The 25,515-nt window shown below is 34.0% G+C and overlaps 1 protein-coding gene across 1 annotated transcript in view; it reads left to right on the top strand.

Annotated features, from left to right (window-relative positions):
- The window catches only part of LOC149775604 (uncharacterized), a 58,362-nt gene that overhangs the window by 915 nt on the left and 31,932 nt on the right, over positions 1-25,515 (top strand). The window contains exons 2-9 of the mRNA XM_089944473.1: positions 7,624-7,894; positions 8,879-8,958; positions 9,533-9,586; positions 10,101-10,220; positions 11,358-11,459; positions 17,255-17,312; positions 20,654-20,988; positions 21,595-21,918. Coding sequence (XP_089800599.1) covers positions 7,629-7,894; positions 8,879-8,958; positions 9,533-9,586; positions 10,101-10,220; positions 11,358-11,459; positions 17,255-17,312; positions 20,654-20,988; positions 21,595-21,918 — 1,339 coding nt within the window. The 5' untranslated portion in view covers positions 7,624-7,628. The remainder of the gene's footprint in view (positions 1-7,623; positions 7,895-8,878; positions 8,959-9,532; positions 9,587-10,100; positions 10,221-11,357; positions 11,460-17,254; positions 17,313-20,653; positions 20,989-21,594; positions 21,919-25,515) is intronic.

Below are 25,515 nucleotides of genomic sequence, written 5' to 3'. Positions count from 1 at the left end.
ATGTTTTCGGTATTTTTCTGCATAGTGCATCCTTGTCGTGTACTTATTTTTGTATACACTGAATGACCATACTAAAGTTCGGCACCACGATTTGATTCTGGTAAATGTCTAGTTTGCTGACGAGAATACAATTTTACAAATGCAAGGCTATCACAGTAAACACCCCTCCCCCATGTTCTCAGACAATGTCTATATCATCTTAAAATCTATATAACTGTACACGGTCTGTTATGGCCAAAATGAAACAAATATGGGTTTCCTATAAAACTAGTTTTAAAACTAGGGTAGGCAGGTCGCATATACATACATATATATATATATATATATATATATATATATATATATATATATATATATATATATATAATGTCACTGTGTAATGTGTTTTTTGTGATTTTTCATTTTTAACCATGGGGTGGAAGATAGTGCTAGGGTCAGCAACGAGAAACAGAGACTGTTGGCTGACCAGAAACACATTGGTGGAGGGGAGGCCTAACCAGTTTGTCTGATAACATCCAGTGATGTCATCAAGAATCAGATCACTGATTAACATATTTGTCAAGAAGCAAGAGATCAAATCTTTGAAAGCATATAAGAGTGAAATACATGTTTTTATTTTCCATAAGTGCTCATGGATTTTGCAATAGAGACGTTGACTTTCTTTGCCCTTATCTCTTAGGGCATTAAATGTGCATTTAAATTTTATTATCATTTGTGCTTTTGTGCATTATGACTTTAAGAATGGTTTGAAATAATATGTACATTTTTAAATAAGCTCTCTCTCTCTCTCTCTTTTATCATCAACAATTAATTTGAACTTTTTCTTTAATACAGTAGTAAAAGTGTATGAGGTGACACCATCTGTGAAAGCAGCCGGGCCACAAGTAATCAAGAGCAAATTTGTGACAGCAACTTTGAAGTCCAGTCCTTGTTTTAGGAGAAATATTACAAATGCTAATCATAACGGTTGTTTGAATTTTATAGTTTTAAAGACAAGCAATGTTTTCAGGCATTTTTATTGTTTAAAAAGAGAAGTAAATAAGTCTTAAACACTATGCTAAAAATATATCAGTTTGCTGCTGGTTTGTTTTATTTACCATTCTTTTTTACAGGTGTGTTTCAAGTGGAGGTACACTTTGTGCAACATATACATGAAGTTCCTAACATTAGGATAGGTATATGCCACTGTTAGATATTTTTTCTGTTATTACCATATCAGAGTAGCTCCCCTTGCAATAGCCTGGATTATACATGGCATTTGTTGATCTATCATTTCCCGCAATCATCTAATTGAAACTAGAAATTATTTACATTTTAATAAGGAGCAAAGAACAACAAAAAGACATATATGTTGAAGTGTTTTTATTTACTTGTTCATCAATCACTAATTTTAAGACCGGCAATACCATAGTACTTTGGGTAAAACATTCTTAATTCAAAACCTTCTCAAGTCAAAACATACTTGTGAAAACTTTCTCTCAAAGCATACTCAAGTAAAAACATGCTCAAGTCAAACAATCTAAAGTCAAAACATACCCCACTCAAAACATACTCAAGTCAAAACACACCCATGTCTAAAAAACTAATTAAAGCAAGTCCAAGCATGTAGAGGATTGGAACTTTACTGTTTAGTTTTACAAATTGTTGAATGTTCCATATCTCAGTACATACTACTACTGATTGTTGTGAATAAGTATGACTAGTTTTAGATTGATTTTCTTTAATTATGGTATTAGGATAACTTGTATAATGTAACAACATGATCTTGGTCTTTAAAATTTACTTTGATACTGAGAGCCCTTTAAATAATTTAATTTGGAAGAACTCTGCACTGTACTTTAAGATGTGTAATTTGTAAATCAAATCTGTGTGTCAGGATGAAAAATAAACAAGCCAAATTGGATAATAGATATATAGATATGGAAAATGAGATAAGTTTGGAAATATTATATGTGAATTATGTACACATGACTCAATTACTGTGACAGTAACTGCTTATGATCTAGAAATGCTGATTTGACTGAGAACAGAGAAAGTGCCACAAATAAAATTGAATTTAGGTGGAATTTTGCAGGTGTGTCAGCATATATTTACAGTTCACATGTCGGTAAACTCTAAACTGGATTAATGAAAGCATTTCATTTTATAGTGCTACCCTGCAAACAGCTGCAAGAGCACCTCCTGCAAGATAATTGTAAGCCAGTGAGATTTATTTAAAGATAATTAGAATTACCGCAAAGATCACAGAAATGAATGTGGTGAAAGTGATGATATTGACAACATGCAATCATTGCTCATTTTCAAAAGTTGCCAAAAGCCTAGTTGGATTTCGATGGGTTATTGCAGGAGTGTAAGGCAAGAAAAATATGGGCATTTCTGGTTGGCTAAGCACTCATTTTTGTTGCCAACCCTAGCACATTTTTTCCCTCCCAATATTTTAAAAACAAAATAGAGTTGTTTTTAAAAAATCCCAAAAATGATTTGTGCATCAAATTGAGCTGGTTTTGCCCAGTACTTGAAGCGCTTAGTACATATTGATCATTATAATATGTATATATATGATGTTATATAAAAAAAAAATTACCTACCTATCCTAGTTTTAAAACCCCTCTAGTAGGGAACACATTTTTTTTGGCCATATTCTTATAGTTTTCAACCTCATTTTCTCGCTAAGCACAGATCTCTTTAATGTAAAAGTTGAATTGGATTTTAATGCTGCTAAATATTTTATATTGCTCTTCAAAATCCTCAGTATTTTAAAAAAAAAGATGCAGAAGAATATTTTCACATGTGATTCCAGCTGATCAGCTGCAGAAATCACTGGATCAAGCCCGAATTGGCCCAAACTTTTTTCTTTTTTTACTTTGGTGAGTGAACTGCAGAACATATTATAATTTATTGTAATAAATAACTGAAAAATTGGTTAAAGTTTGGTATGGTAAGGTTTTGACTTTATGAGTATGTTTTCATCATAAACTTTAATTATAAACAATAAATGACATCGAGCAATATGCTGAAATCATGAGAATACAAAATGAATTAAATTCCCATTCTAAACTTTATACAAATTTCTGAATCACCATAGAATGTTAGCAAAGATGTTTGTGCTTTTAATATTTTTGTAGCAAACAGTAAGGTGCACCCAAGTTTCAAAATTTCAGGATCAGTGCTTGCCAAAGTTGATAGGAAAAGGGCATATATTGCTATATTTATTAATCCCTTTTTATTAATCTTTTACCAGATAATAATTATAGCAAAACCATCACGTGCCAATAACAAAAATGTAATAATTAATTTTTTAAATATTGAATTTAATCAACCAGAATGTTTCTGTGACCAGTTGATACTGCTAAAATTAGTTATCATTGAGCTTATAAAAATGGTTTGAATTCCGTTTGATCAAAGGCTGAAATTCAAGTAAATTTTAAAATAGTTTTGCCTTCATATTCAGTTTTCTTAAAAAATTATCATTGAACGAAAGATAGTGTGCTTGTCATTGTGAATGACATAACCTAAGTTATCAATTTTAGTTTCCTGGATAGTAACAATACGTGTTTTTTCGGCATCTATAAAAGAAAGTAAACCAACATTTTATCCCAGTGGTTTTTAAAATCAGTGATGCTAGCTTTAGATGTTTGTACCTCAGAGTTATATTTTTTGGAGGAATGTAATTATAATGTATATAGAAATTATATAAACTTATATGGTGGAGGGGTTTTATTACTACAGCATATTGATCTTGTGCCAATAATGCTGGCTGAATGCTTTCGAAACTAGCATCAGATACAAAAAGGATATATGACTATGTAAATACAAAAGTGAAGGCATTAATACATGTGGAGCACTTTTACTATACATTTACCTATCTTGTTTATTTTCTTTATTGAGTGTTGCAAAATGTTTGTTCTTCTTATCATAGCATATTTGGAACCTTTCAAATGACCATTGTCAAATATGAGAGTGAACACTTTGGTAGAATTTTTTCCTCCGGTATATATTCATTTCTCTCTTTCTGTTTTTTTTTGTTGCTATGTGCAAAATATTTGTGCTGCCGATCATTGCAAATTTAAGATCCTTTCTGTTAGCCAAAAGTTTATTATATTGTCAGGGTTTTGTCATACCTCACATTTTGCAAACAAATGACCTCATCTTCATTTTCTTTTTTACTTTCAATGTTTTTGCAACATACTGATGTACTAATTTCATGTTGTTTCAGGTTACAGTGTGGGACTTACTAAACTATTTGCACAAACATGTACAACATGGGAAAAGTGACCTGGCTAAATTGACTGCTTTCTGTGATGTCCAACATGCTACACTTTATAATTAAACTTTAAGTTACCCAAAATACTGTATATCTGTCAGAAATATGGCTTTCAGAAGTTATTAAGTGTGAATCTGTAGTGTTTCTGACTCATAAATGTATCTCCATGCTGCATATTTTCATATTTTTAATGTCTCTATCTGTAGTTCATAACTTAATGCAAAACCAGAAGTTTAATTAACTTGGTTTCCTTCTTGGAATATCACTGGTCTGGAAAATTGGTACTTTTTGTCACGTTTCCAGTTCTAGAAGATATAAATAGGTGTAACTGACTCTGGGACATATAAATGAAAACAGTATTAGAACAACAGAAATAAAAATATTCAGTACCTATTATTATGTAACAGTCATGCCTTTTGTCAGGAGGATTAGGAAAATGAAGATAAACAGAAATACTATCTTTGCAATTTACAAAATCACATTGAAATATAAATTCCTAAAATATACAGGTTTTCCATACATCTCAAAATTTGCTTCATAATTTTATTGTTCATATAGATTGACTCTGTTGTAAACGTTTAGTAATGTGGGCAAATTTTATAATTTGAAATAATTGATTGCATTCTACATCAAATTATCCTAAATAAAAATTCCAAATAAGTTATTCTGCTTATTATTTGAGAAGTTTGTTTACTAGATTTATGTGCCAAAATTGAATGTTTCAAATTATAACTTACAAAAGTCTGTAAGTAATTAAAATTTGAATAATGATATTTCATTTTTTATGTTATTTATCTCTTTTTTTTGGTAAAATTTATGGATCTTTCCTTCTGAATGTTCAAAAAACGACATGGTTTTACACAACAGTATATTTTTCTAAGCATGTCTCCATTTTCTTTCAATAGCAATTTGTAACTTGGGCATTTATCCCCTAGGGGTGCAAGACTAAGAGTCAAAAATCTCCTTGGTGTCAAAACTGGGGGTCACACTGTAAAAAACAAACTTTGGTATTAAAACTGGGGGTCAAATTAAAAATTTGGGGGTCTCTGAAGTGCAAATGAGGGTAAAGGGAAACACTAAATTGGGTCTCTGATCTCTTTTAGCTTGCTTAGTCATGATGATGGGTTATATCATTCCACATTTCAGCAGTGTTAGATCATACGAGTCCCATCATGTTGATTCACTTTTTCTCATTATGGGTCATTCTTGCTTTTGGTGCTGGCTGTAGAATTCTATCAGACCCAGAAACGCCATTACAAACATCGTTACTACCATGAGAGACAACTTATCTGCATCCATTCTTTTGGTCACTTGAGCAGACAAGGCATTGGAACTTGGTACAGTCACAAATCTTGCTCATTTGTTTTATGTCTTGGTTAAAAAGCTTGTCTTCCTGTATTACCTTTTCAAGAAGGTTACAGTTGAAATAACAGCATGTAAAAGTACAATAATTACCATCTCTCTCCCTTCTGTATCTAGCAAAACCTATGCTACTCTGGTATTAAAAAGTCTACCAACTCATCAATGCAATAAGAAGCCTAACATCTAAGAGCTCCTGCCCTTCATGGGTGAAAATGACATCACTACCTTCATTGCAACCCCTAAATAGCTTATTCATATGCTACCAGATGTCAGGTGTTACCTATTATTGACAGGCCCTTTTTAAATGAGGACTTGTGGTCAGTTATCTGTCCTTGAAAATTTATAGACAGCGCCACTGCTACCAGTCCAGAAGCTGATATAAACACAGATATAAATGTACACCCCAAAATATGTGTAGGTATTGATCATGGAATCAAAATTTGGTTTAGTAATTATTCCTCAGTTGAGAGAACCAAGGAAAAGATCCTAGATTTCAGGACGAAAGAATTAGCTAGTTGAAACGTTTGCATGTTAAAGTGCGTCACTTTGCACATGTTACATGGTGTTGTTAATTAAAGAAGAAGTAGAAATTCTTCAGAAATTGGTCACATGTTAGGTTATTTTACGATCCTAATTTTGTTCGACAGTTCACTACACTAAGCATGATACCACGGCCAAGGGACTAATTTGTAATTTTATCTCCATGAAGTGAAGTATTAAAGATTTAACACATTTTTACTCTTCAAACATGCATGTGTCATGTTTACTTCAGTCAGACTTCAAGATTATGCCAGGTGAATATTTTACATGTATGTGAATTTATTTCCCTATCACGCTCCTATCTATTTTTTTTTTTTTTATACAGATGTACACATTACACTCACAGTCAAATAAAAATCAATATATTAATCATAGATCTTTACTGAGCTCTTTATTTTTAAAATTTTACATGTTTTGGCCTGAGATATCATTCTTTCAATAGTTTTCATTTTTGACAGATGGCCATACTAATTTTTCTGTCATTTAATACAACCCAGGCAAAAATGATGCTGGCCCAGAAGTGAAGTCTTTGACCCAATGCACATTGGTTTGTTTATATTTCAGGTTCTCTTAACAATGCTAGATAATGTATTGCAAAAACATTACAAAAACATTACTGTTACTTCATCTTTATAGATACTTTAGAGTGACATGACTTATCTGGATTTTGACACTGGAAATTTCAATACTGACAAACGAATGTATGAGTTCTATAAGGAAAATAAATATGACCCAAATCCAGAATACATGTATTCAGATTGAATTACCATATTTGCCATAATAGTTCTTATCCATTGAAAGCATGAACCCCCTCCCATTTGTTTAACTTTTATTAAGGGTGGTCATTAATTAACAATAATCACAAATAGTGTGAGTAATAGAAATTTGCTTTATCACTCTTTAGAATCATTCACTGCTTTATCAGGCCTGCCAAAACTCTGGTAAGAAATCGTGAGATTTTTATTTATTATCCACTTTTATCCAGAGATTTTTGTAGTCCTGAAAATAAATCACACAGTAAATGAATTTCAAAGACATTTACCCCATTCCTGTAGCTGTCTTTTTGTAACTCAACCTTTGGCTACCTTGGTAGATAAAAAAGACCTGTGGCCACATGGTAAGCCAATAATCAATCATGACTACTTGTTGTTTGAATATTAGTAATAACAAAATATCCATTTGTTTGCACAGGAAATCCAAGATCACCTCCAAACATCAATCTAGGGTGTTTATTGGGTTGTTGAAAATATGATATTCCAATCAAATTTATTATCATAAACCCATGCTGACACCTGAACCCAAAATCCTGAGATTTTCTTATGCAAATCTGCAGAGCCTAAGACAGGGCTAAAATGCCAGAAAATCCAGCTTCTTTCAGGAAATTGATGTGCCTGCTTTATGTATAAAAGCTATCAATTTCAGAGAAAAGTAAGAATAATCTGATATCTCTACTTCAGGCAGGATGGAACTGGAGGACAATAACTCCGGTATTTCTAAGACTCAGCTTGATGTTTATGCAGAGAAAGATTGCACTTGCATTAAAGGCAACACTAATAACATTGAAGAACATGATGTAACTTTGGATAAAGGAATTCTGCACTCATTAAACAAGGGCAATGGAGGTATGCCAAGTGCATCATTCCAAGGAACGTTTTACAAGGGACAGGGTGACAGCTTTGTGAATGATTACTTATCCAATAGTGAAAAAGCAGATGGACCAAGAAAAAGGCATGTGCTTTTCTTTCAACCTTAAACAATTTTACCATTTACATTTTAAACACACACATATAATTTAATGAAATTGCTGTACAGTATCAAACAGATGTAAATGACTGAGTTGATGATTGATTGAGGCTGTACATTTTTTAAGGTTTTTCAGTAATTGTATCATCATGGTTATCAGGAATGATAATAATTGCTATTTATAATGGCAAATTGTTCAGTGTGCTATATACATTTTTTTAGAAGAAGTGAAAAGGTATGCCAGACTCCATGAAGTTCTCTCCAAACATTTAGTTTCATGTCTCATCCGATATTTAAAGGATTTTCTTATATAATCAATTCAATGCTTGTTAGATGTAAGATAGCAATTCTTTCTATAACATAATACAGATATTATTAACGTGTTTTGTCCTGTTTGGTTTTTTAATTAATTTTCTTGCATTCAGTATCAGATGTTTATGATACAAAACATGTTTTAATCTCAGTTCATGTATCCTAGTAGCTTAAATAATGCTGTCCACTCTTAGTGATACATAACCTGTCATCAAAATATGATATGACTGTCATTATCATCAAATAATAATAGCATGCATGGCATAAATCCGTGACTGCCGATATTATTGATTCTAGTTACAGATTTCAAATAGAAATAGCAATTTAACTCACCTGTAAAAGAAAACCATATGTCAGTAACAGGATAAATAAAAACACTATAATTGAGATTTAAAATGTTTGGGTGGTGGACATGTGCTTCTAAACAAAATAAGCAAACTGTTTAGAAATGAAGAAAAAGGACTTTAAGAACAGCCCACTGAACATGCCCTTGCGCCTAATGCAGAAATTACCAGATAAAACTGTAAAGGTTGTAATAGGTACAGTTGATGTACTTAAAATATCTATTAAACTGAAAGCTTTAACATTTTTGTTTTATTCCTATCCCAGTGATAGCTTATTTGATAACATGTGGATTATAATTGTGTATCTATGCAGGAGGAAATGTCGTGTTGCACGTTATGGAGGCAAGAGAACAAAGTCTGCCAATACGAGCAAGAAGACGGAACTTGATGAATGTAAATGCAGCTATCATTACTCTGTAACTTATCCTAATGATCTTTTTATCTTTTGTTTATATTTGAATACATCCATATAAACCTATTTTGAAATCATGTTTGATCAATTTGTAAAGGTTTTCTGTGGACCCATTATAAATAGTGGACAATAACAAATTATATATATATATATATATATATATATATATATATATATATATATATATATATATATATATTGATCATTATTTAACAATATTTAATAAGTAAGATGTGAATATTGTTAAATGTAAGATGCATGCAGCATTACATAACATACCAATAATGATGAGTATCTAATTCTATTTTGAGGTGTAATTTCATTAATGAGGTTAAAAAGTACTATATCATGACAATAATTAAGCAGCACAATTTCAGGTTGTATATTATGTTACTACAGTTGCATTGATAATTTAAACAAAGATAGGTAACAAACTGAATAAAAATGGAAATGTCAATAACAGTAGCATGTTTTAAAATATTTTCATTTTTAGGCTGTACCCAGCTCATTCTATAAAATGGGCATGTTATGATTAAAAGCATTGTTTCCTCTTAGGTTCAGGAAGAAAAGGAGCAAACACATGTAACCATGTGCCTGGAGAACCATATGGTAGGATAAGATAGTATTGGAAGGTATATCTTCATGTATGGAACCTAGAAAAGATTCATGTGTGTTCCAAAGCAAATCCTGGAAGTAACCTTTGTGTTTTTGGGCTCAAAAGTTATATGTTACAGAGATCATTGTGTCAGCATTCCTAATAATTATGTGGGGATGTGATTGGCAACTCATTCATGTTTACGTTAGAGCTCTCACCATCTTCTTGATTTAGGGCCAGAATAAAATAAGGATTTATCTTGATATACAAGGCTTAAATTCAGATACAAAATAGTAAACTTTAAATTATATGTACAATACTTAGAATTTCAAGACAAAAGATGTTCATGATTTTTTGCCTCTGATTTTTATAGTTTGCCATCAAATGGAGAAGAAAAAAAAATCATTGAAGCCAAACGTCACGTTTGGTTGCCTTTTAATGCTCTTCACAAGTGTGTCAAAGGATGCAGGCTATGTTTTGTTTGCATTTGCAAATGTTGGTATGCAGCTTTGATTTATTTATTGCTAGGTACCATGATGCTTAAACCACTTGGGTCATCTTTGCCAATGAAATATCCCTTTGAAATTGTGCAAAAAAGCAGTCCTGTTTCTTGCATTCTAACCATGACGCCTGAGACAGTACAGAAAGGTATGCTACAATGTATTCATCACTTTGTAAATAGGCTATATCATTATTTTACACTGCCTTTATATATATATATATATATATATATATATATATATATATATATATATATATATATATATATATATATATATAATGTTTCTCTCAGGACAGCATCCAGTAGTGAAATGATCGAAAAATGTAACAAGCACATGTTCAAACATCTAAGAATTTAATTGTCAGAAAGTTATACCTAAACTGTCTGAAATTTGTTTAAAGTGTGTAAAGTTTTCAGTTGAAAAAGGGTATATTTCATTCCAAATGAAAGTATAGTCTTCTGTATTTAAGAGAGTCTCCATATTGAGGAAGAGATATTTTGATGCCTACTTTGGAAGCGGAGTACCACCTGCAGTATATAGCAAAATGTGTCACCTGCAGTATATAGTAAAATGTGTCAGTCTGAAGGTGTGGGCTATCAAAAGCAGTGTGGTTGAGTGAAATGTTATTCAAGTGAGCCTAATGGCCACGTGTTTAGTGTTAATGCATGTAATGTGTGCATTTGTGTTTCCAGGGCACAATGTATTTAAATGGGTTTTATTACATATATAATATACTAGAGGCAGATATTCTGCAGAAAGAATTTTTGCAAGTATCTTTTCAGGTCAAAGTTGTCAGGGGAAGGTTAATAGAATTTCCCACATAAAATGTTGGGTCAGTAAAGAAATCAGAAAACCTTTTTACTTAGGGTCTAAAACTGAATTTAACAGATAGAAAATACCAAATATATTATAGTTTCATGAAGAAATTAATCCAAATGTTCAGGGTATTTGATATTTTACAGATTTCAAGACCATTTGCCAAATATATAATGGAGAATCACCAACAGCTTACCTTATAGCCTATTAATCTTGAGAAACGAAAGTTAACCTTTCTTAAAGGTCTGTAAATAGTCAGTGCAGTAGCCATCTTTACTTCAGCATTTTGAATATTTTCAAATCTAATGCATGGCAATAGGCTTTGTAGTTTTCTATGTATAATATTCTGGCATTTTTCATTGCTGGGCATAATTAATATGTTTTCAAACATTGTCTTGTGAATAAAACTGTATATTGGTGTATTTGTATAAAAATCTGGTCTGGAGCTTTATATTATTTTTTGCAGACATTGAAGAATTCATATCTCCTGATTCTGGACTTGCATTGTCATTTCCATGGTCAAACTCGTTAGAGATAACTCCATCATCTGGATTTGAGAGTTGTACAGGTACTACTTATTTGTTTGAGAATGGTACAAGTCAGTGACATGTAGTTTTATATACAGAATCTGAAGATAATAATTTATTTACCATATATACTTGCATATAAGCCAAACAATTTAGGAAAAACTAAAGGCTGGAATAATTGGGCTCAGTTTATTCCCGGGCCAAGGTCTAAACTTAAAAATTTGTATGTTTGTTTTTTCACTACCATAATGGCTGTAATTCTTGTGACACTAGAAAATTATTTTTTTGTGTCCTGTGACGTATGTGCATGTAAAAGAAATACATTTTTGGTGTCCAAACACTTTGCATGTGCACATTTTCTGATTTCTCCAACATGATTGTAAATAAAGGTAACCTTAAGACTTAATAATTCATGGGCTGGTTTGAGTTTACCTAGGACATCAGGCTCTACTATAATGAATAGTACTTACACAGTGCAAATCATGCTTAGGGGCACTTAAATCCCTGTTTATTCCCAAAAATATAAGATGCAGATTTTGCATTATTCATTGTTTCTACCAAATTGCGTTCTTTCAGATCACATTTCAGCTAGATGTACATAGCTGTTTCATTTATTTTGAACCATGCGCTCATGAGTTACATTTTTTAGTGCAATAAGCAATCCTAAAAATTGAAGTAATCTTTATGAAACGGTACACATGTTTGATTGTGCGAGGCACATAGCCTGCAGTTATTCACATAACTGTTATGTTCATGAAAGAATGGTAATAATAAAGGCTAAAATTCTTAATGTAGATCCACTAAGATCATCATCAATCATTTTAGCTTTGTGTTTTGGATGAACAAAATCATAATTTTTTCACTTTGGAAAGCTGCTTGTTTCAGCATCTCTTTTGTTTATTATTGGCAGATTTGTCTTTTTTGTTGCAAAAGCAATCCAGGCCAGTTATTTGTTAAAACCCTGAAACTGGCTTTGGTTAAGAGGAAATTTTGACCAGCGACTATACCAGCACTTTGATGTGTAAATGCCTTCTCCTCCATAATATTAGCAAAGATTACCATAGCTGCATAAACAGGATGTAAAGTTGCTTACATCAAAGCAAACTACAACTCATATTTTATGGTACTACAATAATTTTCAAAGCATTATTTCTGAAACTTCATTATTATATTTTGGAGATAGTAATGTTTAGTGCAGTGGTGCCTATGATTCAAATCTAAGGGATGTACATAATTTCAGCAGTATAAACTTCAATCAGCTCAAGCTTCAGTCTTCATTGTGCATGCGGTGGCGCCATTATGTAAATATGTTCACTAGCCTAATCAAACACTATTGTTGTTCGTTATTGTCAAGAAGCGATCATATTTGAATAAGTTAGATATTTACAATCACAAGGCAAAATAAAAAAGTAATTACCGGTGCATGATAGAAAATTTTAATGCATTAACGCATAAAGTCAAACAAGAATAAACTAGGGTCAGAAGGGAGAGGTACTCTTACAGCAATAATGCATAAAGTCAAACAAGAATAAACTGGAGTCAGAAGGGAGAGGTTCTCTTATAACAATAACACATAAAGTCAAACAAGAATAAACTAGAGTCAGAAGGGAGAGGTACTCTTATTGCAATAATGCATAAAGTCAAACAAGAATAAACTAGAGTCAGAAGGGAGAGGTACTCTTAGAGCAATAACACATGAAGTCAAACAGGAATAAACTAGAGTCAGAAGGGAGAGGTACTCTTACAGCAATAATGCATAAAGTCAAACAAGAATAAACTAGAGTCAGAAGGGAGAGGTACTCTTATAACAATAATGCATAAAGTCAAACAAGAATAAACTAGAGTCAGAAGGGAGAGGTACTCTTATAGCAATAACGCATAAAGTCAAACAAGAATAAACAGAAAGGAGAGGTACTCTTATAGCAATCCAGGAATGATCAGTTTTCATCATCATCTGATTAAAGTATACATAAATCTGAATTAGGCAGAAACAATAATAAAACAGATAATTAAATAAATTTATTGACTTTTAAAAGAAATTATATTAACTTATAAAATTTCCATGAAATAATCATACATGTCAACCCAGAAAGAGGTATACACATAATTTTTGTTGATATAAGTTAGCCTAAATAAATGCATTTAGAACTTACCACATGCATCTTGTGATGTCATCGGAGACTTGTGAATCAGCTTATGCGTGGGTCGTGCACTTTTGAATGTTTATCCCTATTCATTTTGGAGGGTGAGCTTATACGAGAATGAGCTTATATACGAGTATATATGGTAGTCCAAACTGTTTATTTCAAGGATACACACTTTTTGGGGAAAGCCTTATACATGAGTATATACGGCAGTCCAAAACATTTATTTCAAGGATACACATTATGTGGGGAAAGCCTAACTGATAGTCATCAGTTATTGTGTTTTTATCATTCAAGCACTGTAGGTCATTGAAAACAATATTGATGACAATAATTTGACACTTTTGTCTGGAATCTCACTTTGTTGTTTATGACAAGGTCATATTAAGCTCATGTCTCTAATGTAGAGGAGTGCTTTTGTACTTACAATTACATTGACATCAAAATTGATGTTGGCTTGCAAAAATACAAGAGCACATGCATATGTACAGTCCCACTGCATCTCAAACCATTCTACCTTTCAAGGTTCTTTGTCTCAGTTTCAAGTGGTTTACTTAGCACTGCATACTATTAAATTGGGAATAATGAAATTTGGTTTAATTACTCATTTCAACGAGGACTACACCTTCATCACAAAAGTTAGTCACTGTGACCCATATTTCACACCTTATTGACTTTGCTTAAAGTTTGTGTTTTAAGTTATTACTCAGGCACTTTAAATTCTTGAACCATCAAACTCGATGAGTGTGCATCTCCAGAGATTCTGCCAAGGTGTGCTAGTGCAGGAATAACTCATATCGTTTTACAAATTTGCGCACATGGAAGGCAATTATATGTGAGAACTCCCACAATTTAGTTTAAAGTTGTGCATATAAAAATGTAGTCTGCAGAGTACACCACTCCCTCGATAACTCACACCCAATAACTCGCAAACCTGCTTATAACACGGGGTCAGGCCTGGCTCCCATTTTTTTAAACCAGAAAATACCCCAATAATTGATCCCTATTTGTTGAACTCGAAGAAAATTGCGATCAAAATTGGTAATGGAAACCTTGATGTATCGCTCTTTTTATCGTCAAAAACGCTAGATAGGACCTGGAAATTTTAATCAACACTTTGAAATATCAAATTTAAAAATAGGTCATACAATTTATTTACATTTTCTTTCCAAACGACATTCCTAGTACACTGCATTTAACGCTATATAAGGAAATTTTGATCAATGAAAATTTCACTTACGTCGAGTGAAGTCAGTACTTTAATAAATAAATACAAATTAAATAATTTTTTATCAATTGAAATTTGTGTTCTAGTTCTGTTTTTTAGTTCCTTTTAAATGTAATCGCCACAAATGCAATGTGTCCTTGAGTAATTAAATGTAAAGTGCGTGAATCTACCATAACAGCTATGTCTGCGAGCGTTTCTCTGAGAAACTAATTAAGTGCCGACCATGTTTTGATAACTGACTTCCGGAAGTATTTGTTGTATTGTTGCACTGAATTAAAAGCTGGCCTCCTTTGTATTACCATGTTAAGTATGTCTTTTGAATTAAATAAAGGAGGTGGAATAAAAGGAAAGATAAAAGACATGAAAATCCTAAAAACTTAAAATCTAGCGGCCCTGGTCATATGTCAGTTAAACTCACTTCATTTGATCAATCGAACACTTAATATGAAAAAAATATTGTGTAGGTAACATAAACTACCTTAAATTAACCGACTTTTTCATAACTGTGATCAAAGATAATAAGGCAGCCAAGTAAAATGAATACTTCGTAAAATAAAGAGCATGATTTCACAGATACAGACCGTTGTGGGCAAGCGAGTTTCAGGAAATTCTTGAACTGGTACTTAGAGATATCCTCAAGGATGATAAGTTTCATTATTACTTCCAAATGAATCACAACATCAATATTGTACTAATTGAACAATAAAAAATGTTAGTTTTGACATACACGAAATAAATGTCGCCTGTTTTTGAAGAAAAAGGAATCTTGTTTAGTGGTGTATCAACAGTTAGTCTAGTTCCCTGTTCTAGGGACTCCCGATTTGGTAGGATAATATTAAACACCACTACAGGAACCAGACTCATCAAGAAAACAAAAAGCAGTGATATAATACACTGATTTTTTCGTGTACACGTGATGGTTGTTGAAACCAGTTGGAATGATCCTTCGTATGTTGGACATTTTGAAAATAAATGTTACTTAAACAGAAGAACAAACAACTTCATTAAAAAAAGCGCTTTATTAAAAATTATTATCGATGTGATTGTAAAATGAGGATTCAGTCAATAAACAGCCCAGTTCCCTAACGCTGCTCATACCCACATTTTTTTAAATGTCAAAGTGATTTTTTTCAATTTTTGGAGGTCCCTCTGTAACTCGCACCTCGCTCCTAGTGCAGTCTATGTTTGTGGACTCCATTGTGTGTGAGTTATCGAGGGAGAGGTGTATGTAATTTTTATTTAACTGTTAACCCTTAATGTGCTTGTCGTGACATAATTCATGCTGCCAGTGGAGGTATCGTACCACTTGTTGTGACTTGTCTCTTTTCAGGTAGGCGAATATCAGTCTGTTTACACAATTGTGTTTGGCTTAACATGCATGGTTGTTAAACTAAATTTGATTGGCATGTCGGGTGCTGGAACAAGCATTTTCTCATACTTTGAACCTTGCATCATGATAGTGTAACAAATGTGCTTTTAAAATATGGGCTACATAGAACACCAAAATGGCTGATTCCCAGTGTAGTTCATCTTTAAATGACGATTCAGTTTAGCAGTGAAATTTTGGCAGACCTTATGTTAGTAAATATCTTATTTTGGAGCAGAAGTATCCAGAAGACAATACTTGTGAGCTGTGGAAAAATATTAAGTTTCCAAACTTGTTTAAGCTGGCTAACTTAGCCATTATGCGTCATCAGACAGCAGACTGTAAAAAGGGGATCTAAGCACATAGCAATATTCATATCCAGATAAGGGACAGATTAAGCTTAGAAACAATCAAAAGATTAATGTTTATGCAACTAATAGTGACATCTTTAAAAGATTTCGATTTTAATAGAGGTCTAACAGAGTGCAGCTGGAAGAAGGAGAGATGAATATTGAACTCTGGCTGTTTATACCTCCCCTTCCTTTTTTTCTACTCCTCCCCACCCCAATATTTGTAAGAAGGTGGGAGCTCCCCCTGTCGATAATATTCTGGCAGCATCTCTATAAGAGCCACACCATGCAATTAAAGAAGATCACTGTGACCTTCAGTATACATTTGATTCACCTATGTAAGGGTTTTGCATTTAGTTTATGACCACATAGGTTTTACACCCTGTTTGCATAAACTTATGCATGAAATTTGAGGGAATGCATCATGATAAATGATACAGTTTTATTACAGACAGATACTTCTGTTTGACCCGGTGGCAGTATTTTGTTTTATGTTTGTGTCCACGTATTTGTGTGTTTTGTTTAAAGTAGTATCATTTTGCTGACCTGTCTTATCACAGTTTAATTCTGCAAGGCCCAATGTATTTTTGAAGGTCATTTCTTATGCTTCAATCATTACACCTAGTGCAACTAAAATATGTCATGATATCCTTTGAGGAATTATAGAAGTGTCTTCAAATTAAAAGAAAGTTTTAGCAATTAATGTTGAAGTGCACATTTATTCAAATTTAATATTTTCATTTTGTAGAACATGGAAGAACTCCAACAGCAACTAAAAGAGGAAATGCCACTGATGTCGAAGAAACGTAAGTTTTAATGTGTCTGAACAAATGTGTGTATATATATATATATATATATATATATATATATATATATATATATATATATATATATATACACACACACAGTGCGACCCTGCCATAATGTGCCCTGCGATAATTCAGATATAACGCAGTCGTGGTGTGGTTCCTGAAATTTCATGTATTCATTCGCACATAAAAAAATATTTTTGGTTCAAATTACGTGAAATAATGTATAAAAAATGTATTATCATTTTGGGGAAGAGATCGCTGATGAATTCAAATGTAATATGATCGTGGCATGGTTCGTGAAATTTTAAATACATGTACGTTTATTTTTCTCTTTGAATTCAGACACATAATGATCTGTGACAAAATTATTGAATAGTTTAAATATGTATGCAGTTTTTTGCAGTGGAGTTAATTGCAAGCCCCAATGGTACGATATCAGACGGCAAGTAAATGGTGTTAATACTCTGTTCATGATATATATTAGAACTTGAAATCAGACACAATGATCTGGCACAAAATTATTGAATAATATTTCTGTTTGCAATTTTTCAATGCAATTACATGCATTATGGATGAACTGCATGTCACAATGGCACAGTAGTAAATGGTGTAGATACCCAATTCATCATAACATCAGACATGTATACATGTGTATGTGCCAAAAAAAAAGTAAAATACTGTAAAACCCCACATTAACGCAACCCCGCTATTAACACAATCCAAGTTTTTTAACCCCAATTATTGGGTTATAGCGAGTGTAACTGAATCAGATTAGATCTCCAAAAATTTGGAGAGCAAAATCTCTGATTTTACTCTTGAAGGAGGGGCCTGTGTGAAGGACAAATTTCTGGTGATCTATGAAGAACACATTAGTTGAGACCAGAGAACAATTAATTAGATTTATGGGGACAGATGCATATCAAATCGCCATACTGCCATGATCGGTAATGTCATTTCAAGGGGAGAATTTCATTCTTAATTAAGCATTTGTTTATTTCGCCAACAGAAGACTGGTCGAGACAAAAGCTAACTTTGATTCCATAGTGTAAATTTCAGGATTGAAATATCGCAGAGCACTGTTACTCAAACTACAAGGTCAAGTTGACCACGACTTTGGGGCCTCTCAGTATCTCCCCAGGGACACCAACTCTCAACCAAACTCCTAACACGGCCTCAGCCACCATGACTGAGTCAATATTATTCAAGGCCACTGCCTCCGGGTACCAGGTGGTGTAATCTACTATTGTTAGTAATATAACGATTACTGCTTTCTGCCGCCAGCTTTATCGGACCTGCTAGGTCCATTGCCACTCTCGAGAAAGGTTCGTCAATCAGTGGGGTGGTTCCTAGTGGCACTGGGCGATGGGAGGTCTTAGGTGCCACCCGCTGACACTTGTCACATGAAAAACAAAACCTCTGAACATCCCCATACACACCTGGCCAGTAGAACTGCCTCACTAACCTATCTCTGGTCTTCGCCACACCTTGGAATGACGGTTTGTATGGACACAAGCACAATGGGCTGGGCAACACATCTCTTTCCTTCATTCCATAAAGCCAATTGATAGTGGCTCACATAGGATCATCTACTGCGTCTCAGTATCCTGGAGATGAAAGTCATATAGAAAGCTTTCCATTGGTGTCATAAGAATCTAAATGGGGAGGGCGTTTTATTTCTGCCCAGCAACTCCACGGTGGTGAATTATCTCAAAAGGTAAGGGAGAAAGAAGTCCCCAGACCATGCCATTCTTCTTTGGGAATTTCTAAGCTGGTATTTTAAACAGCAAATCCATGGACAAGTTTGTCGTATTTCAAGCCAACTACATATAATATTGTCCCATAGAATCCACTAATATGAGTAGAATGGTCACTTTATCCCTCAGTGTTTGCTCACATATGTGCTTGCTCACTGTCAGCTCTATTGGTGACATGGGGAATGCAAAACTTCAGCCTTCTCACCAGCCCCAGATTCGAAGGTCTGGGTGGTCGATGCTATTTCCACAGATTGGGACAGCTTAGTCACATACACTTACCCTTCAACATACCCTGATTCTGAACATGATACAGAAAGCAAGAGGCTCCAGTGTGTTGCCTCATCCAGATTGCTCCAGACAAGTGGGAAAATTATACATGAATTACCTCATTTATCTTGTGGTGCAAATCTCCAGGAAATTTTTCCTCATCTGCTCAAGCAACCATGATGGTATGCATTCTATCCCAATACAGATTTGTTGAATAGGCACATCTGGATCATCTGGATCATTTTTATAAGCCATCAATAACAAACTGTTCTCTCATCAAGTGGTGGAGATAATTGCACTATCAATATAGCCCTCTACTTTGAATTTAGTATGTGATGCAAATGGAGTGAGTGAGAGCGGTCTCATTCTACCAATGAACACATCAGTACCTCAGATAGCTAACTTGCTACTTTGGCTCTCGAATTAGAATCAGTTAGCACCAATCACAATAAAAGGCTACCATTCCATGCTTTCCAACATGCTTTGTCATCATGGAAGAGAGGATATCAGACACATATGCGAGAGAAAACTGAGCGATGAATTATTAATTTTGATATTTCCAGCTCCCAAAGTTGTTTTCCCTGTGTTCCAAGTGGAATCTATCATGGGTGCAAACCTGGCTGAATAAGAAACCATGTATATCTCTCATGGGCTTTATTGGTTCATATAAGACTTTCTTTCTGTTCACACTTTAATGGCAGACAGAATCTGTGAGATACATGCCTTATCCATTGACTCAAACTACTTTTAGTTCTGACATGATGGTCATGTGTCATTCATGACAGGATATGCTCAAGTTACATATTTGAAGAAGAAATCCATTTTTTGTAGCAAAATAGGTTTCTTCAGTAATACTTACCCGATCATAATACACATCCACCCTCTCAGCCTCCACGCATTACATCCATTTGGAGAGCATGCACTTGGCTCCAGTAGCAACAAGTATTCACGTGATTTGGCACCAATCCCTGTATCAAGAGGAGATCACTCTAACTGCCACCTATTTTGACAGTTAACATTTAGTTTCTTAGTTGACCCAAACTGGCAGTTCAGTTCTGACATGATGGTTATGTGTCATTCATGACAGCATATGCTCATGTAACATATTTGAAGAAGAAATCTATTTCTTGTAGCAAAATAGGTTCCTTTAGCTAAAAGGTTTAGCCTGGGAGTAGTAATTCTCATAAGGTATTACAATTTGGTAAGTATTATTGAAAAAAACATTTTATTAGGGACATTTGATTTTTACATGCATAGTTGCAAGTTCGCTCAAATTAATTTTTAAATTTGTCATTTGTCCTTATTTATTTTCAGGGATTTAAGGAATATAATAGAAGAGCAGACAAAAGTTGATCTTGTCAGAATATTACAGAGAAATTATATAAAAATCAAAAGGGAAATAGACCCATCATCTGGTCTTGCAGATGAGCTATTCCAGGCAGAAATCATAATGGAACAGGACTATGAAAAAATCAGATCAGCCCGAGACATGGCAAAGAGGAGTGCAGACTTGCTATTAAAAGCAATAGCCTACAATATTACTCCCTTAAAGTTAAAGAAGTTCATTTATTTTCTCAGAAAATGTAATTATGACTACATTGCAGATCTACTGCAGAACAACCCAAACCATAATTTAAATAGATATTCAGGTAGGCCATTTTTAACAGTGTTTTCATTTATCATAACATATTACCATATATACTTTCTCAAGCCTCGTTGGTATAAATAACCATTGCAGTTTTGTGTTTGTAGCAAGCAACCATGGGAGAAAATAAAGCATTTCCAAATGTGATGAATGCAGTTATTGTAAAAGTGCTCTGACTATGCATGAAGTCAAATAAAGGATCATGTTCATTATAAACATGCTTATTAAGACTTCATGCATTAATTTATTTAAAAAATATGTTTAGTTTTCTACACTCTAAAGTGACTAGGAGGTTTCACTTTAGGAAATTTCAATGTTTTTAAGAAATTTCAATGTTTTATGGTCTGTTGAACTGTTACAGCAGGCATAACATTTTTGCATATATATGTTGAGATATAACAACTGAATTTCTTTTAAAGCTCAATCAGAATGTGTATCTGTTTCTTCGTTGTGTCATTTCTTTTTTAATGTTGAATCATATTGATCAAAATCAGCAAACTTGTCAAAAGTCAAAGTGTTTTGGGGTGAGCGATGTCAACAAAATTAAAAATGTCAGAACAGTAACTTGTATATTTATAATAATTCTCAACAAATAATGTTATTCTTTCAGATCTGCCACAATTCAGTAACTTCAAGTCCTTACAAAGGAAATTGGGCAAACTCAAAGAATTGCTTCTAAAGGATTTTGATCCAAAATATGTTATTGATGAGCTCTTAGAAATGGAAGTGATCAGCTTTATTGATCATGAAGATATCTGGACTACTCAATTCAATGAGCAACGCATTGACTGTGTTTTGAAATGTGTGAAGAAAAATATTGAAATTAATCTGGGTCCATTCTGTTGCATCCTGCGAAAACATTCTGAATGGTTAGCTGAAAAAATTGATCTCCTCTCAAGTGATCAGGAGTCTTCTGGAGATTCAGATGCTGATGGTAATATACTGGTGGAAAAGTCCATAGACGATATTAGCATGCCATCGTACATCTTAATTTTATTTCTAAATAGATAACTAGAAGATCACAACATAAAGTTTGTATTTCTACAGCAGTGCTTCAATTCCCAGGTTGCAAACAATTCTGTCCCAAACAGCAATAATTTTATGTCAAGTACTGCCACTGGTGGGTTTCATGAACACTAGTATTCTAAAACAATGCCAGTAATACATTTTGAAATCATCCCGAACAGATGATATTGTAATTTCTGAAAATGTTTGAAGGATTATGAAGTATGGTGCATGTACATCCATGCTTACAAATGCAAGCAGAAAAGGTAATATCACAATATATACAGAATACACAAGGCATATTATGTCAGTCAGACATATAAGAAGTGAACGCACTATGTACTTCTGTAACCCTTGATTCAAATCCTTGCTACACATCCAAGGTAATTGATTTCTTGAAGTTTTCCATCTTCCATCAACAATCAATATAAGAGCCACCAGATACTCTGTACAAGTCATTATACTTGCTATACACACAATGGAAGGAAATAAAAACATATCTGTATATTTCATGACAACTTTGTTCAGTAAATATGCATCATAGGCTATTGATTGATATTTATCTTCCATTGTATCAGAATATCTAATCTTGCCTGTGGCTATGTTTATCAGCCTGGGCACATTTTATTTGCCTAGTGTGTACCCTGGTGTCCACCTTTGACTCTGACATACTAGATGTGCCTAAAATTTAATGGAGGTGAGAAACCTGATGAAACATTGCTGCAATATGCCCAGACAATTACTCTTAGAATGGGTTGAAATGATTAAATTACCAGAATGGGTTGACATGATTAAATTACCAGAATGGGTTGACATGATTAAATTACCAGATACTGATGATGACTGGCAGTACTTAGGAAACAAAAATAAAGAAAGCTATCTAATGTACAAATGCTACTCTAACTGAACTAAGTCAGCACCTGTACCTGTGCTTGGTTTTACCAGTAGACAATACTTTCTGCTTCAATGTTAATACAGGAATGGTTTGTGACAGGAATGCCATTGGAAGTCCCACAACTGGAAATCACATCTGAATAGATGCCATTTTGTTGTATGGGGAGAGGGAACGCTTGCTACCAAACTTTGTGACAGTCTGTGGCAAATGGACACAATATGAAGTCTCTATACATCAACACTCCAGATCCATGAGAATGTGACGTCCATGCCCTTTCAGTCAGCAGGGATGGAATGTCTTTCCACTAGCTGTTCTAAAACCAAAATTATTTCAGAAAATGAGGGGTAATAGCTGCAATATAGTTCTAATCACCCCATTATAGTAGGACAGATTGTGAATCAAGAAACTCCTTATTCTGACCACAGATGTATTAGTAGAGAACTCCATGCTTCATATGTAACTGGTTGCTTCTGTTTTATCCAAGCCAGGAGAAACTGGTTTACACCTTTTTCTTGTCAGGAAGACCTAATTTTGCACAAAAAGGAGTTCTGCCCTTGTATCATGGAGAGGATCGCAGCAGAAAGACAACCCGACACTCTGGAGGCATACTAGGAGAAGTGGTTCATTTTCACTGACTGCTGTCTGGTTAGTTTCATCACACCACTCTTGGTCTCCATTTCTAAATTGGCTAACTTCTTTTTCTCTTCAAAGAAAAGTGAAACCCTATCACAATCAAGGGCTATTTTTCCATGATCCCTAACAAGTTCATACATCGTGGAACAGAAGACATTGCCCATTAATCTAGATGCTCGCAATCTAGTTAACAATTCCCATACAGTGTGACTCTGCCATGTTACAGTAAACACCATTATATTGGCTATGAACTATCTGAATGCTTCAAACCACACTGAACCTCTCTTATTAATCTACAGAATGTCAGAGGCGCATTAACTAACCCAAACGGCATCATTTTAAACTTAAACAATCCTTGAGAAGCTGCAAATGCTCTCATTGGTTATGCCTTCTTTGACAATGGCACTTGGGAGTACCTTTTACTCAAATCAATTTTGCTGAAGTAATTGTATTTTGTGAAAATATTACTTCAATATTTGCCAATGGCTACACATCAAAGACACTTTTTTCAATTGTCTGAAGTCAATACATAACCTGTGTTGTCTTTTCATTATACATGTATGGCTGACGAAGTAAATGGAGCATTTATGTGAAGGTTCAGTGACACCTAGCTGTGACATCATCTCTACATCCTCCTCCTTAACTAGATTCTGATAATAACTTGAATTGCTTCAGTAGTATCCAACTAAACGTCTTGTGCTATCAGGGTAGTGTTGCCTGACTTGTCCATGAATACATCTGAGATATCTTGCAACAAATTCTCAACATCTTGTCTCTGTTCTACTGATAACTCTGAGCTCACATCTACATCTCGGTAAGTTTAGTTGGTTTCTGGTAGCGGATATATCATCAAATCTGTAAGTATAGTCTCAGGTTTACAGACATCCTCATTCACTTCATCTCACTTTTCAATAACACTACTGCAAACATTGACAATTACCCCTCACTGTAAACTGGCTACTTCTGCTCTCACAGTACTGCTTCAGCATATTTGCATGGGATATCTTCAGCTTGTTTCCCAAACCTACACACTCAGTAGTCTAACTTCTTTCACAACATATGGTCCTCGCCATTGCAACAACAGCTTGTTATTCTTCACTGGAAGAAGAACTAGCACCTTGCTTCCTTCTTTGACTGTGTATACATTGCTTTTCTATCATAGTACCTTTTGTACATTATGCTTGACTTTGCCCACTCATGCTGCGCAAGTTTACAGGTATCTTCAAACCTTTCCTGCACATTTAACCCATACTGACATGTACTCTTTACCTCACTATCATCTACTTTTCCTGCCCATAACTCTGAGAGAATCTTCTTGGGACACCTAACTGTTTTGCCATACAATAACTCAGAAGATGCAAACCCCAAACTTTCTTGTGGAACCTCCTTATATGCAAACAACAATCACAATCAAGTATTTGTCCCAGACTCTGGGTCACTCAGAATATACCCATTTCAACATTTTCTTAAAACTACCACTAAATTCCTGAGACAGTCCATTACAAATATGATGGCATGGCATTGTGGTCATTTGCTTTAGAGACAACAATCTGCTAATTTCAGATATCAAAGTAAACTGTCTCCCACAGTCTGCCAACATTCTACTGAACATATCAACTAATGCCTCAGCTACTCTTTCTGTCTATACTAGGTAGTGCTATGGCCTTGGGATATCTAGTAACATAGTCAGCCATCGTTAAGATATAATGATTTTTCTGATCAGTCATGGGATCAGTTGGACCTATGATATCTACTGCTACACTTTTAAAAGGCATATGGATGAGAGGCGTCTGACCCAAAGGCACTTTAGTAACTAGCCTCTTGTCAATAGTTTGTTGACAGATGTTACATGACTTACAGTATCTGGTAATATCAGCAGAAACTCCTAGCCAGTAAAACTCTGAAAGCACTCTCAATGGTTCTTCAAACACCCAAATCTTTCGGAACTAGCAACTGATCTTTCATCATTGCTTGCGGTAAATTCTCTGTAGACCAACC

Source organism: Sinohyriopsis cumingii, chromosome 19 (assembly GCF_028554795.1).
Source record: "Sinohyriopsis cumingii isolate HCF-2022 chromosome 19, ASM2855479v2, whole genome shotgun sequence".
NCBI classification, from domain to species: Eukaryota; Metazoa; Mollusca; class Bivalvia; order Unionida; family Unionidae; genus Sinohyriopsis; species Sinohyriopsis cumingii.
This window is presented reverse-complemented; position numbering and strand designations above follow the sequence as displayed.